At 52.2% G+C, this 15,735-nt stretch overlaps 1 protein-coding gene across 1 annotated transcript in view; it reads left to right on the top strand.

Annotated features, from left to right (window-relative positions):
- ARHGAP45 (Rho GTPase activating protein 45) overlaps positions 1-15,735 on the top strand; it is a 44,132-nt gene that overhangs the window by 3,576 nt on the left and 24,821 nt on the right. Inside the window, 5 exon segments of the mRNA XM_075611452.1 lie at positions 11,891-12,034; positions 13,984-14,068; positions 14,338-14,410; positions 14,703-14,775; positions 14,888-15,025. Of these exon segments, the coding sequence (XP_075467567.1) occupies positions 11,891-12,034; positions 13,984-14,068; positions 14,338-14,410; positions 14,703-14,775; positions 14,888-15,025 (513 nt within the window).

Raw genomic sequence — 15,735 nt, 5'->3', positions numbered from 1 at the left:
AGGTGGGGGTGGGGGATAAAGTGAGAGGTGGGGTGTGGGGAGAGGTGGGGATAGAGAGGTAGGGTGTGGGAGAGAGAGGTGGGGTGTGGGAGTGAGAGAGAGGTGTGGGTGTGGGATAGAGGGGTGTGGGAGAGAGAGAGGTGTGGGTGTGGGAGAGAGAGGTGGGGATAGAGAGGTAGGGTGTGGGAGAGAGAGGTGGGGATGGTAGAGAGAGAGGTGGGGTGTGGGAGAGAGAGGTGGGGATAGAGATGTGTGGTGTGGGAGAGAGAGGTGGGGGTGGTAGAGAGAGAGGTAGGGGTGTGGTAGAGAGAGAGGTGGGGTGTGGAGAGAGGTGTGGTGTGGTAGAGAGAGAGGTGGGGGTGTAGAGAGAGGTGGGGTGGGAGAGAGAGGTGGGGTGTGGGAGAGAGAGGTGGGGATAGAGAGGTAGGGTGTGGGAGAGAGAGGTGGGGTGGTAGAGAGAGAGGTGGGGATAGAGAGGTGGGGATAGAGAGGTGTGGTGTGGGAGAGAGGTGGGGGTGTGGAGAGAGAGGTGGGATAGAGAGGTAGGGTGTGGAGAGAGAGGTGGGGTGGTAGAGAGAGAGGTGGGGGTGTGGGAGAGAGGTGGGATAGAGAGGTGTGGTGTGGGAGAGAGGTGGGGGGTGGTAGAGAGAGAGGTGGGGTGTGGTAGAGAGAGAGGTGGGGGTGTGGTAGAGAGAGAGGTGGGGGTGTGGTAGAGAGAGAGGTGGGGGTGTGGAGAAAGGTGGGGATAGAGAGGTGTGGGTGTGGGAGAGAGAGGTGGGGGGTGGTAGAGAGAGAGGTGGGGGTGTGGTAGAGAGAGAGGTGGGGGTGTGGGAGAGAGAGAGAGGTGGGGGTGTGGAGAGAGAGAGAGGTGGGGTGTGGTAGAGAGAGAGGTGTGGGAGAGAGAGGTGGGGATGGTAGAGAGAGAGGTGGGGGTGTGGTAGAGAGAGAGGTGGGGGTGTGGGAGAGAGAGAGGTGGGGGTGTGGTAGAGAGAGAGGTGGGGGTGTGGGAGAGAGAGAGAGGTGGGGGTGTGGTAGAGAGAGAGGTGGGGGTGTGGTAGAGAGAGAGGTGGGGGTGTGGGAGAGAGAGGTGGGGGTGTGGTAGAGAGAGAGAGGTGGGGGTGTGGAGAGAGAGGTGGGGGTGTGGTAGAGAGAGAGCTGGGGTGTGGGAGAGAGAGGTGGGGTGTGGTAGAGAGAGAGGTGGGGTGTGGAGAGAGAGGTGGGGGTGTGGGAGAGAGAGGTGGGGGTGTGGAGAGAGAGGTGGGGGTGTGGTAGAGAGAGAGGTGGGGGTGTGGGAGAGAGAGGTGGGGGTGTGGGAGAGAGGTGGGGTGTGGTAGAGAGAGGTGGGGGTTTGGTAGAGAGAGGTGGGGGTGTGGGAGAGAGAGGTGGGTGTGTGGGATAGAGAGGTGGGTGTGTGGGAGAGAGAGGTGGGGGTGTGGTAGAGAGAGAGAGGTGGGGGTGTGGTAGAGAGAGAGGTGGGGTGTGGGAGAGAGAGAGGTGGGGGTGTGGTAGAGAGAGAGGTGGGGGTGTGGGAGAGAGAGGTGGGGGTGTGGTAGAGAGAGAGAGGTGGGGGTGTGGTAGAGAGAGAGAGGTGGGGGTGTGGAGAGAGAGAGGTGGGGTGTGGGAGAGAGAGAGGTGGGGGTGTGGTAGAGAGAGAGGTGGGGGTGTGGGAGAGAGAGGTGGGGGTAGTGGTGGGGGTCAATTGAGAGGTGTGGATGATGGGGGGAGAGTTGTGGATGGTGCGGGGAAAAGGTGATGTGGGGGGGTGAGGTGAGGGTTTGGAGGGGTGAGAGGTGAGAGTGTGGGAGGAAGAGGGGTGGGGGTCTGGAGAGGAGTGGGGGTCTGGGAGGAGAGAGGTGGGGGTTTGGCGGGGGAGAGGTTGGGTGTGGGGGGGGGGAGAGAGGTAAAGGGGTGAAAGCAAGGCCGCCGACACAAGGGTGGGTGGAGGGGGAAGCCCAGTGGACACTAGAAAGCCGTCTGTGGTCCTGAGTTCCAGCACCTCTTTTATTTTACAAAATAAGTACTGTGTATATATACAGTATATATAGAAAATGGAAATATTACTGTGTGCTCATTTGCATGTCTTAGACAGGTCTGCAACCCCGTCTTTCACCATTATCACCCAGCACACAGCACTTCCACTACAGCAAGGATTCTGGAAATGACATGCAAATGAGCACACTGTGTCACCTTTTGCATGAAATCCATTTTTACATGGAACCCTTATAAGCTAATGATTGCTGTTAACACAGCTTTTAAGCACAGCATGGGAATCAGATGCAAAGCCAGAGAAATCACTCACAGACATGTTTCAACCTTAATGGTGGAGGTTTCTTGTCGCCTTTTTTACTCACTATAACATAACATGTGTGTGTATGTGTATATATATATAGTCAGATAAGGCAGTTGGCACTCCAATAGGTGCTGGTAAGCCACAGGTGCACGTCCCATATAGAGAATGTAGTTATACGTTACCGTTCCAAGGATTGGTAAACAAGAGACAGCACTCAATGTTGAAAATAAAAGTGTATTAGTGATAGCAAAAATACATCCAGAAACCCAACGTTGCGGTACTACAGAATGGGACCTTCCTCAGTGGTACAGTGGTCGACAAATCACCAAAAAATCTACTCGCCTAACAAAAAAATCTACTCGCCACCTAGTACCAAACGTGTGCTGCTTGGGCCAATAGGAGCTCGCCACGATCTTAAATCCACTCGCCCAGGGTGTGCAAATGTATAGGTTGGTCGAACACTGTATATATATATATACACAGTGTATATATATATACACAGTGTATATATATATATATATATATATATATATATATACAGGCATACCCCGCATTAACGTACGCAATGGGACCGGAGCATGTATGTAAAGCGAAAATGTACTTAAAGTGAAGCACTCCCTTTTCCCACTTATTGATGCATGTACTGTACTGCAATCGTTATATACGTGCATAACTGATGTAAATAACACATGTGTAACAGGCTCTATAGTCTCCCCGCTTGCACACAGCTTTTGTACAGCTAGGGAGCCGGTATTGCTGTTCAGGACGTGCAGACAGGCGCATGCGCGAGCTGCCATTTGCCTATTGGGCGATATGTACTTACTCGCGAGTGTACTTAAAGTGAGTGTTCTTAAACCGGGGTATGCCTGTATATATATATATATATATATATATATTGTAAAAGTAGCTCAGTAGTAAGAACACTCCCTTTGAAGTGGGTGAACCCAGCCTGAATCTGTGTCGGCTCCTTGTGATCCTTGGGCTCACTGCTCACTTTGCAAGCAACGTTCTTGTCAACACTCATCAGCACTGCGCAGACAGCACGAGGTGCGCAGACAGCACGAGGTGCGCATGTGGGGAGTGCTTGTGTTTGGGTGACTTTCCGTTGCCCAGCTGGTATTGGTAGGGAAGTTGGAGGGGGGGGAGGGGGGGTTTGATGTGCTCATCTAGGCCTGGGCATGAGACTCGAGAGGGGGGGGGGGGAGGAGAGGTTGGGGAGAGGGGGGCAGTTTCCTGAGGAAGGCAGATTCTCTGACTCTTTTCCTGTTTACTCTGTTTCTCTCCAACTGACTGCAGGGCCACCTAGTCCTACAGCAGTGTGACGCTCTGCAGGAGGGGAGGGCACAGAGAGGGGGTGTTACTCTGCAGGGGGGAGGGCACAGAGAGGGGGTGATACTCTGCAGGGGGGAGGGCACAGAGAGGGGGTGATACTCTGCAGGGGGAGGGCACAGAGAGGGGCTGATACTCTGCAGGGGGAGGGCACAGAGAGGGGCTGATACTCTGCAGGGGGGAGGGCACAGAGAGGGGGTGATACTCTGCAGGGGGGAGGGCACAGAGAGGGGGTGATACTCTGCAGGGGGGAGGGCACAGAGAGGGGGTGATACTCTGCAGGGGGGAGGGCACAGAGAGCAGGGTGACCCTCTGCAGGTAGGGTTCAGAGAGTGGGGTGATGCTCTGCCGGGGGGGGGGGGGGGGAAAGAGAGCAGTGTAATGCTCTGCAGGGGGTCACAGCAGGGTGACACTGAAGGGGTGAGGTCACAGAGATCAGGGTGACCCTCTGCAGGTAGGGTTCAGAGAGTGGGGGGACGCTCTGCGGGGAGAGGGCACATGGAGCAGGGGGGTACTGCGCAGTGTTGATACACTGCAGGGGATAAGGACAGAGAGCAAACTGATGCACAGAATGGGGAGGGGGCGGCACCAAAGCAGGGTGCAGCGCTGCACGCCTCTGGGAGGAAAACTGTCAAGTGCCCCCTTCAGTGCTATGGAGGGAGGCGGTTTATCAATGCAGTTCTGTGAGGGGTTAATACCCCTGTGTGTGCATTAAGCACCCTTCACAGGTCACATGACCTGCCGCCTGTTTTCGTATACCTGTAAATAGTGGCTCTTCCACCTCCCCCCCCTCCTCTCCCCAGTGCGTCGCCCGTGAAGGGGTTAACATGCCTCTTGGCTGAGCCGTGTTTAAAGCTGGTAAAGGTAATTGTGGAAATCTGCCCGTCTCTCGTACCCGCAGCCTGCGACCGAGGACTCCACGCGGGTTCCAACAGGAGGTGTTCAGAGTAGGACTGTACCTGTTTATCCTCTACAGAGATCAATGGGTTTCCGTCACAGTGAAATGGCAGAAATGTTATTGAAATGAGTTTTTGACCCCAGTCAAAGCTGCGATCTCCCCGATGCCGATATTATTATTGTTGTTTATTCGTAAAAACGCAGACATATTCCACAGCGCGGTACAATGGGGAACAGAGTTCTGTGTGTTACATAAACAGTTACATACACACGTGAGGACAGGCGGGAGCAGACGGATACAGAGAGGTAATGAGGGCCCTGCTCCTGAGAGCTCACAATCTAATTCAAATGTATGTATGTACAGTATAGCTTTATATAGTGCACACTGTGTACTCAGCGTTTTACAAAAGAGACAATACAGTACAGGGAATTATACTGTAATACAATAAGTGTGACAATCAGACAGTAGGAAAGGAAATCCCTGCCCCGGAGAGCTTACAATCTAAGTGCTATGTTGGGAAACTTACAGAGACGGCAGGTGTGGGAATAAGTGCTGTAGATCTCCGTGCTTGGCCACCGTGGTTGGTAGGAGCGACTGTGGGTGTGGGACAGTAGCCACAAGTCTACTCTGGACCAGGGGTGCACACATTTGGGGGCGCGAGATTTTTTTTTGGGGGTGCGGGTCAGTGCTTACAGAAACACCCAGCGCTCTTCCCCACAGCATTTAAATGAAATGCCAGGGATCACGCGCAAAGCCTCTGTAAGTTCCCTTACCTTGTCTCCGGCGGCTTTTGGCAACCTGTCGCCATGGCAACGCAGCGTTAAGTGATGCTGCGGGGTCACATGATGTCTCTGCCAGAACGCCGGAGACAAGATAAGGAGGGGGGGGGGGGGAGGTAGAGCAGGCAGGGGGGAAAGTTTGCGCACCCCTGCTCTAGACTATTCAAATTCTTCATTTAAGAGGTAAGGTTTGACGTTAAGGTGGGGAGAGAAGGTGCTTGGTATATACAGAGTGTGAGGGTAGTTCCACAGGTAAGGGGCAGTGAGGGAAAGGGGTTTTAAGGCAAGAGAGCAGTAGAGGTCAAATTGACAGAAAGGAGACAGTTCTGGGTAGAGCACAGGGGACGAGCAGGGGCATAATGAGGCTGCGGTCCCAGTCATGACTGTGACACGCGCGCCCGGCAGTCTGAGGGGAGAGAGGGAGCTTGCGACGGGAGGGGGCGTTGTCGGGGATTTGCGGGGGCGTGGCCATCACGTCACGCGGCTGGTTCGCCCTCATTGGGTGAACCGCCGGTGGGGGCGTGGCCACGCCTCCGTCGCAAGGTTTAAACTCCATTTCATTGAGTTGTAAAAAACCCTGCCGCACGGCGCGGCTGCACCTTCAGCGTGAAGGTGCGTACTGGACCCAGCCCCATTGAGGAACGGTGCTTACACGCACAGCGCACGCCGCGCCGTGCGCTGTGGCAGCTACTGGGACCGCAGCCTGAGAGATCAAAGCTGAGATGTAGGGAGGAGCAGATGAGTGGAGAGCCTTGTATGTGATCGAAACTTGGTAGGAAGCCAGGAGAGGGATTTAAGGAGGAAATGAACAGAAACTGTTTTGCGAGAAAGTGACATTGTTCTATCAGCCAAAAATGAATATATTGCAAAGGAGAAAGTTGTAGGTCAGGGAGGCCTGTTAGCAGCATGTTACAATAATCCAGACGGGAGAGGATACGGGCATGCATTAGGCCTGGGACATGGTGATATGAAGAGCGCTGGGCAGCGCTGACGCTCATGCTCTCCTGCTCAAGCAGGAGATTTTTCGTGTCCCTGCATGAGCGTCAGCGAGCGCGCTTGTGTGCCGGGTGGGAGCCTGGCGGGAGGCGGGGCTAGGGTGCCACGTCACGGCGCCGACGTCACGGACTGCCATTGGCTTCTGGCAGTAACGTGACCGGCCCTGCGCTTCCCTCAGCGGCAACATTTAAACTTGCCTGTCTCCTGCATTTCCACACGCCTCCGCACGCCTGCGGAAGCGCCGTCTAAAGCCGTGCTGATAGGGATAATGTTTCCCCTCAGCGCTGCTCAGCGCGCCTCAGCACGGTCTTTTTGACCATGTCCGAGGCCTTGGAGTTTTAGTAGTAGATTGACGTAGGAAAGGGTGGATCTTGGCAATATTATGGGGGAAGAAGCAACACATTTTAGCCAGGATAGATAGTAGTACCGTTTACTGTGATTGAAAAAGGGGATATTAGGCTGGATTTAGGGGGAAATATAAGCAGATCAGTTTTAGATATATTAAGTTTAAGGCGACGCAGCACCATCCACAGGGATATAGCCACGAGACTTGGGACTGGATTGCAGGTGTGACGTTAGAGGTCGATAGATATATATCCATAACATCTGCATACACATGATACCTACGGCCTAAAGAGTTGATGAGGTCATCAGGTGATAGTGTGTAGAGAGAGGAAGGAGAGGTCCCAGAACAGCGCCCTGAGGCATACTAACAGACAGATCAACAGGCGACAAAGACATGTTAGCAACATTGCTAGCATATCAAATCGAGGGAGCCAAGCACACCAGAAAATACTGAGAATAGAATTACCGCAAAAAAAAGTCATTTTAATGACTCATATAGTAATAAATAAAAAAAATCAACTTTTCGGTGATCCCTGATAAAGGTGCTTCTCACCGAAACGTTGGATATTTGTGACTATTTTAGTCATTAAAATGACCTTTATGCAGTAATTCTATTCGGAGTATTTTTTATGGTGTGCTTGGCTCCCCCCGATTTGATATGATGTTCTCTGACTAAGACTTTTTGCCTTGAGCCCCCTCCCTGTTTCTCCTTGTTGCAGTTAGTCCCCATGATCCAGGGGCACCCCAAGTTGCATTTTCCTGATTACTCCTTTTCTTTTACAGCCACAGAGGTAGAACATGTGCCAGGGCCGGCTTGATGGCAGTTCCAAGCCCCGTGATTACAGAGGCCCCCGCGCTCTTCCCCACAACAATTAAACTGATTGCCAGGGGAAAGAGTGGGGCCTCTGTAACTCTCCTACCGTCTCCTTCGCGATGTCTTCCTGCAGTGTCTCTCATCATGGCCGTTGTTACGTTGGCATGACAACAGGGCATCACGCGATGTGACATCATGCAGCGTCAATTTGTTATGACAACGGCATGCCCTGTTGCACTACGTTGCCATGAAAACGTGGCGCCACGTGACGTAATGGTGTGACGTCCCGTTGTCATGACAACACAGCACCATTTGACGCCGGGGTGCCATGATGAAGGGACACTGCACGAAGACATCGCGAAGGAGAAGATAAGAGGCTTGCACCAGTTCCCTGCACCGAGCCCCACAGTGTTCCCAGCCGGCCCTGGCAAGGGGAGAGGTAAGATGAGAACCAGGAGAGAGCTTTGTTTCAGATACCAAGAGAGTTGAGAATATGAGAAAAATGACCATGAGATTTTGCTTGATGTAGATCATTGGGTACTTTATGGAGCACAGTCTCTGCTGAGTGAGCTGTATGAAAGCCAGATTGTGAAGGGTCCAGGAGGGCACGGGAATTAATAACGTTTATCATGTGGGAGAACACGAGATGTTCTAGCAGTTTGGAAGCAAAAAGCAGGAGGGATACGGGGCAGTGGTTAGTAAGGCACGTAGGGTCTACGATGTTAAAGGAAGAGGGGAAAGTACCAGAGGACAGGGAGGAATTGAAGATGTGGGTGAGAGTGGGGAGTAAGACAGGAGTAAGAGACCTGATAAGGTGTGAGGGGATAGGAAGGAGAGCACATGTGGTAGAGTGAGAAGATCAGCTTAGAAACGTCCAACTCTGTAACAGGAGAAAAGGTTAATAAGGATTCTCGGGGACCATAATAATAATAATATTTGGACCCTGAACAGGTCATACTTTTTATTACTGGTTTTTTTTCCAGTGTTAAAAATCATGATTGTCTTCATCTCTAGCATCTGAGGTTACCATGGTAACATTTGGACTGCATTGGACTCTGTGGAGAGCGCTCCATTTTAACCCCCCGACACGTCCAACGTTTCGGTGCTAAACACCTGATGAAGGTACTTGGCACCGAAACGTTGGATGCTCTTGACTATCCCAGTCAATAAATGATCTTTTTGCAGTCACTTTGTTGCGTGTTATTGGTGTGCTCGGCTCCCCCCTGCTTACTACGCTGTTTCCTTGTCCAGGTTTTCTGCCTGTAACACCCATCTTGTTGTGTCCTCTTTCCCCAGTTCCCACCACTTAGGGGCATCCCAGTTTGCTTTGTCCTGATTCCTCTCTTTAGCTTGTTTCCCAGCCCCATTGTACTATGCTGCAGAGTGATGCATTAGAAATAAATGATAATACATTTATCATAAGACTATCCCAACCTCGGTATGTAGGACTCCTCCCCTCCCACAGAAGGTGTCTGTAGCACAGCCCCCTGAAAGTGGCCTCTGTGTCCAGGATTTGCCCCTCCCTGGGCCCTGGGGCAGTAAGTAACCTGACCTATCCTGTTCTTGTTACTATCACACCTTGGTAAAAATGACCACCTCTCTTACCTCCCCCGGAGACCCCCCCTCTTACCTCCCCCGGAGACCCCCCCTCTTACCTCCCCCGGAGACCCCCCCTCTTACCTCCCCCGGAGACCCCCCAGAGTCCTGTCACACCAGTTTCTGCAGTCTCCTGTTAGAGGAATTGATGGACCCAGATTATCCAGGACAGTTTTAGACAGTCCTGGGTTTGTCTAATATAGGGTGACCTCACCGCAGATTATCAGGGACAGGCTCAGACAGTCCTGGGTTTATATCTACTGCAGGGTGACCTCCTAACTGCAGATTATCAGGGACAGGCTCAGACCCGGACTGACTAAGCCTGGCTCGGGGTGTCACGTTCCCTCTCTCATGGGTAGGTCAGCTCTTGTCCCCTCTGGTATGTGAACTCCTCTAATCCCCTAAACTCTTCTCTCTTCAGATCCCACCCCCCTTCTCCAATTGAATCCCCGCCGTGTATTTATTCAGCTTGTCCATGGGCTTTCAATAGAAGGACCTATACAGCTTCTCCTCCCCCCCCCCCCCCCCATCCCCAAAACAGACTGAGCCCTCAGGGCAGGGGAGGTGGCAGAGGAATCAACTCTGCCATCAAGAAGGAGGAACCCATGAAAAGGGAGAGAGGAAATAAGGACGGAGAGAGACAATCTAATGAAAGGATGAAGGGAAAGAGAGAGGAATAGTAAAAGAGGGAGGTCTGTATAGTGAGAGAGTCTGCAGAAGAGAGATGATAAGAGAATTCCACTTTACGTGCAAGTTTTTAGAGCACAGAGAGAGAGAGAGAGAGAGAGAGAGAGAGGTACAAGAGACAGACAGTAGGAATTGTACTTGTGGAGAACATCCTGGGATATTGGACACACTGTTTTCTGCAGGGTTTGTGGTTGAGGTGCCTCAGGAGCTGTCCTGCAGTTATGATACACAACTAGGAGGTACCTTATCACACCTATCACAATGTGCTTATGTTCTAAAATCCAGTCTATTCTGGGGGACCCCAGCTATGTTGAACCCCAACAGCTGCTTCCTGTGGATGGTGAGTTTGTAGTGACCTTGGGGAGGGGGTGGGTTGCCCTATTGTCGAAACAGAAAAGCAGAAAAGAGGGCAGAGCTGCTGCTGATAATCATATTGTGTGTAAATTCTTTGGTGACTTATGTAGATAACGAAGGGTCTTTTGGTCTGTTAATTGATTTGCCGAAGTGCTAAGGCAGACCAGGAATTCTGTAATTAACTAGATTCTGGGGATTAGCACGTTTGGGCTGCAGAATCAGTGTCTGTTTTTAAATAACCCCCTTTGCATGCCTGAATAAGACGCCTTAGCCCAGACCCAGGGGATCAGAGGCTGGTGGGATATAGTTCTGCCCAACTCCTCAAAGGGTTAATCTTCTGTAGGGGATTCTGTCCTCCCAGACCCCATACAGGATCCCTCCAAATCTCCACCACATTCCTGCCATGCCAGTAATCAGACCCTAGGTCTCCTCCAACATCCCCCGGAGACCGGCTCCTTCAACAGGACGTGCTGCGTGTCTGTGAATTAGTGGTAATTACTAATTAGCATCCCCTGTACTAGGCTACTTTGTGGCCTCCGAAACGATAAATGTATCATAGATTCTCTAACCGGGTCCTCCAGCAGTGGGGAGGGGGAGGGGGTCTGCTAATTACATGTAATTAGGTTATTTGTCTTGTTTGTCAATGGGGGTTTTTCTCACTGTGAAAAATGGTTATTATTACGCTTTACAATTCAGGAGCGTATAAATATAGATAATTCCATATACAGTCAGGAGAGGGACTGCTACCCAACAGAGCAATATAATGACACGCAGAGCGATATAATAACACGCAGAGCGATATAATGACACGCAGAGCGATATAATAACATGCAGAGCGATATAATAACAAGCAGAGCGATATAATAACACGCAGAGTAAATAATACATTGCGGGCCTATATACTATGTACTTTTTTTTTTCAAGTAAAGTAATACAAACCTTCATAAAATGTGCATCGTATATATGAAGGTCGTTATGCGATTTCATGCATATAAAGCATCAAATTATAGTTTGAAATCCTTTTTGACGAATCGCGTCACGTTGAATACCTGACTGATACAATCTGAATGAAAACAGAATTGTGTATTTCTTTTGTGTAAGTAGCACATCAGTACATATGTGCTATAATTTGTAATAGCCATACTGTGAGAATAACACATGTGGTGAGTGCATAGAATGAGGAGATCAGCACACTGACTTCTACAATTAAAGAATTCATCGCTGGTTCTGCTCTGCTACACATGCCTGAGAGCAGCACCTGTAAGTACTACTACTGATACTGTAAGAGTGCGGAGACCTTTATCTGGGACTTTCCTACCTGTCTAATGAAACGTCTGGGCTGCGGGAGCTGCATCAAGTACACTTGTTGGTTGATGCATGACAAATTCATTCTACGCTGAGACGATTAACTGCGTTTACAGCGTTTTTGCTACAGGTAGGTTGCACTGGGGGGACTGTTTTGATACAGTTTAGGTTGGTCCTTTTTTTTTTTTTTTACATTTGTACGCCAAGCGCAGTCCATCTCTATGCGCCAGATAGGGTCATTTGAGCTTAGTACATAGGCGACCCAAGCACAAATGGAATGGAGTTTGATGTGTGCCAATTTAAGCTAATAAAGCTGTTTGCGATGCTTAACACAGCCATATAATAACACGCAGAAGGGTATGAGGGATATAACACGCAGAGCCATATAGTAACACGCAGAGCAATATAATACCACACAGAGTCATGCTGGGGATAAACGCTTATCACACAGCAGGTTATGTGACTCCCGTACCGCCCTGTGCGCTCTCTCTCCGCAGAGATCAGGGAGACGTGTCGGCCGCTGGCGCACGAGTGTCTGGGGGAGGCGCTGAGACTGCTGCGCCAGGTGATCAGCAAGTACCCCCTGCTCAACACTGTAGAGACCCTTACTGCCGCCGGGACCCTCATCTCCAAGGTCAAAGGTCAGCTGTGGGCCAGGGACAGAATGGTTACAGATGGAGACGTGCAGAGATACCTGTCTGACTTGAGCCCTGCTGGGAGAGGGGGGGGGGGGGGGCTAGCATTATATTGATCTTTTGAAATATCTCCCACACATCTTCCCCTCCTCTGGTAACCGTCCACCCTTCCACACCCCTTGTACCAACCCCCCTCAACCACCCTCTTGCAGACACTGCGCATGAAAACAGGTGCACTTCAGTTCCCCAGTCAATGTGGGATGCAGGAGCTTACACTCAACTGGGGACCTCCTATGAAGATACTGTAACAAATTATTATTATTATTATTATATAGAGAAATGATAACTTCCTTATGAGCCGCTGATCATTTAGCAAATCAAGCATTGATCTATAAGCTGTTGTAACTAGCTCAAGGTTTCCGAGTTTCATCCACTGGGAGGCAGGCAGCAGCACCCCGCACGGATATCACAAAGGCAGGATATTTACAATAAGTACTGATGATTAAAAAAGGAACATGACATCAGAAATAGGGGCAGTACCTGCTAAATAGGTACAATTTGAGGGTTTGCTCTTGTGTCCCCTTCTCATGTCCCCTGTGCCCCCATCCCCTGGTCCTGTGTCTTTCATGTTCCCCTTTATGTCTCCCCCTCTCATGTTCTATGTGTGCCCTGTCACCCCATGTCTTCTGAGTCCTGTGTCTCTCTTATCCCCTTCCCTATCCCATTATGTGTCCCGGTAACAGGGACTTATCCCTGTTTAAATAAAGCAGCCTCAGAGCTCTGAGAATCCAGCAGAGAGAGAGTTATTTGCAGCCACTCAATTAACTAGTCTCCACCTGGACTAATGAGAGCTCTGTAAAAAGCCTCATGTGAGACACAGGAGAGAGATTCCTTAGCTCACATTTGGGCTGACATAAGGAGAAGGAAGACTGCAGAGATTTTCCTCAGCACACAAGGTGCTGCAATGAGGAGAGAGTCTTGAAGCACACAGGACTGTGTGTTGACAGCAAGACACGAGGGGACAAGACTTCTATACCTGGACATGGACATTTCCATAGCACACAAGGCTGCTGAGCCAGATAGGCCTTCCCCTACAGCTACAACAACAGAAACAGATGAGAGACTTTCTTGTTGGACTGTTAGATATATGTATATTGGGGGGTGGAGGGGGGGTCTTCTGACTCCCGTGTCTCTCGTTGCCGCATCCTGTCCCCCGTTCCCCCTCAGTCTTCTAACTCCCGTGTCTCTCATTCCCCCTTCCTGTCCCCCGTTCCCCCTCAGTCTTCTGACTCCCGTGTCTCTCATTCCCCCTTCCTGTCCCCCGTCCCCCTTCAGTCTTCTGAATCCGTGTCTCTCATTCCTCCTTCCTGTCCCCCGTCCCCCCTCAGTCTTCTGACTCCCCTGTCTCTCATTCCCCCTTCCTGTCCTCCGTCCCCCCTCAGTCTTCTGACTCCCGTGTCTCTCGTTCCCCCATCATATCCCCCATCCCCCCTCAGTCTTCTGACTCCCGTGTCTCTCATTCCCCCTTCCTGTCCCCCGTTCCCCCTCAGTCTTCTGACTCCCGTGTCTCTCGTTCCCCCTTCCTGTCCCCCGTCCCCCTTCAGTCTTCTGACTCCCGTGTCTCTCGTTCCTCCTTCCTGTCCCCCGTCCCCCTTCAGTCTTCTGACTCCCGTGTCTTTCGTTCCCCCTTCCTGTCCCCCGTCCCCCTCAGTCTTCTGACTCCCGTGTCTCTCGTTCCGCCTTCATCTCTCCAGTTCCCCCCACAGTCTTCTGACTCCCGTGTCTCTCGTTCCTCCTTCATCTCTCCAGTTCCCCCCACAGTCTTCTGACTCCTGTGTCTCTCGTTCCTCCTTCCTGTCCCCCGTCCCCCTCAGTCTTCTGACTCCCGTGTCTCTCGTTCCTCCTTCATCTCTCCAGTTCCCCCCACAGGCTTCTGACTCCCATTTCTCATGCAGGTTTTCACTATGAATCGAGTATTGAGAGCGAAAAGAGGGACTTTGAGAAAGCCCTGGAGAGTATGGCGGTGTGCTTCAGCAGCACGTAAGAGATGGGGGGGGGGGGACTAGTGAGAGGTTGGGGGAGTAAAGTGGAGAGAAGGGGCAGAGTGGTGTGTGAGAGAGGAGGATGGGGGGAAAGAGACTTATGGGAAAATGAGGGTGGGGGAGTAAGGGGTAGGGGATGGGGAGGCGTGAGAATGTGTTGGGTGAGGGTAGTTGTAGTCAAAGCTCTATGTGGGGGATAAATAGGAGTAGATGGGTTGGGGGGATGTCCCTTTTCTGCCCCTCCTGATGTCTCTTTTCTCTCACCAGGATATCCGAGTTCCTCATGGGGGAGGTGGACAGCAGCACCTTGTTATCTCTCCCCCCCGGGGATCAGAGCCAGGTGAGGGGTACAACCTCAGACTCCCTTTCCTCCTCCCAATCAACACACTGATGCCCCTCCCCTTGTGACCCCCATTTAACCATTGTCTGTCCCCCACGATTTTTCCCTTGCCCTCCTACTCTTCCCCCCCCCCCTCCACCACACTCAATGGCCCCTCTCTCCCTTCTCCTCCCCTGTACTGCCACCGGTGACACCCTCACCCTGCCCCTTTCCCCACCTCTCCCACACTGCCCCCCTGTATACCCCTTTGCTGCTCCCTATCCATCACCCTCTCTCTGTCTCCCCCCCCCAGTCCATGGAGAGTCTCTGTGGGGGTCTGTCTGGAGGGGAGGGGTCGCTGCACAACACAGAATATGTGGATGCAGGTGAGAGGGGCACAGAGGGTCTGCAGGGGAGAGGATGGGGTGGTGATAAATGCCGGTGCCACAAGGAGAATCCCCTATGCGACATTGAGTAGATGATGTGGTGTCATTGCAGGGAGCGCATTGGCGGAGGACGTGGACGTGATGCTGCAGCGCAGTGAGGGGGGGGTCAGAGCCGCTCTGCTGTATGCGAAAAACATTGCTAAGTACATGAAGGATCTGAGCAGCTATATAGAGAAGAGAACCGTACTTGGTGAGAGAGGGAGGGAAGGGGGGGCACGGGAAGAGGGAGGGTGGAGGAGGAGACATAAGGGCAAAGAGGGATCGAGGAGGAGAGACAGGGAAAAACGGAGGAGGAGAGGTGGGGAGATGGAGGGGAGAGAGATGAGCATGAGAGTGGAAGAGAGTGGGGTGTGTGTCCTCTCCCATCGCATCTCTCTGTCGGTACTCCCTCTCATGTCACTCTTTCTGTCGGTGCTCTCTCTCGCTTCTCTCTCAGGGTTCCCGCTGTCGGTGATCCCCCCCCTTCCTCTCTCATCTCAGGCTCTCACTCTCTGTCAGTGCTCCCTCTCTCACATCTTTCTCTCTGTCGGTTCTCCCTCTCTCGCGTCTCTCTCTGTTGGTGCCCTCCTCCCCCCCTCGCATCTCTCTCTCTCTCTCTGTCGGTGCTCACCCCTCACATCTCTGTCGGTGCTCTCCCCCTCACCTCTCTCTGCCGGTGCTCTCCCCCTCACCTCTCTCTGCCGGTGCTCTCCCCCTCGCCTCTCTCTGCCGGTGCTCTCCCCCTCGCCTCTCTCTGCCGGCGCTCTCCCCCTCGCGTCTCTCTGCCGGTGCTCTCCCCCTCACCTTTCTCTGCCGGTGCTCTCCCCCTCACCTCTCTCTGCCGGTGCTCCCCCCCTCACCTCTCTCTGCCGGTGTTCTCCCCCTCGCCTCTCTCTGCCGGTGCTCTCCCCCTCGCCTCTC

The sequence above is a fragment of the Ascaphus truei genome, chromosome 8 (genome assembly GCF_040206685.1).
Source record: "Ascaphus truei isolate aAscTru1 chromosome 8, aAscTru1.hap1, whole genome shotgun sequence".
Lineage (NCBI taxonomy): Eukaryota > Metazoa > Chordata > Amphibia > Anura > Ascaphidae > Ascaphus > Ascaphus truei.
The sequence above is the reverse complement of the archived record's forward strand: the minus strand, read 5'-3'. Positions and strand labels throughout refer to the sequence as shown.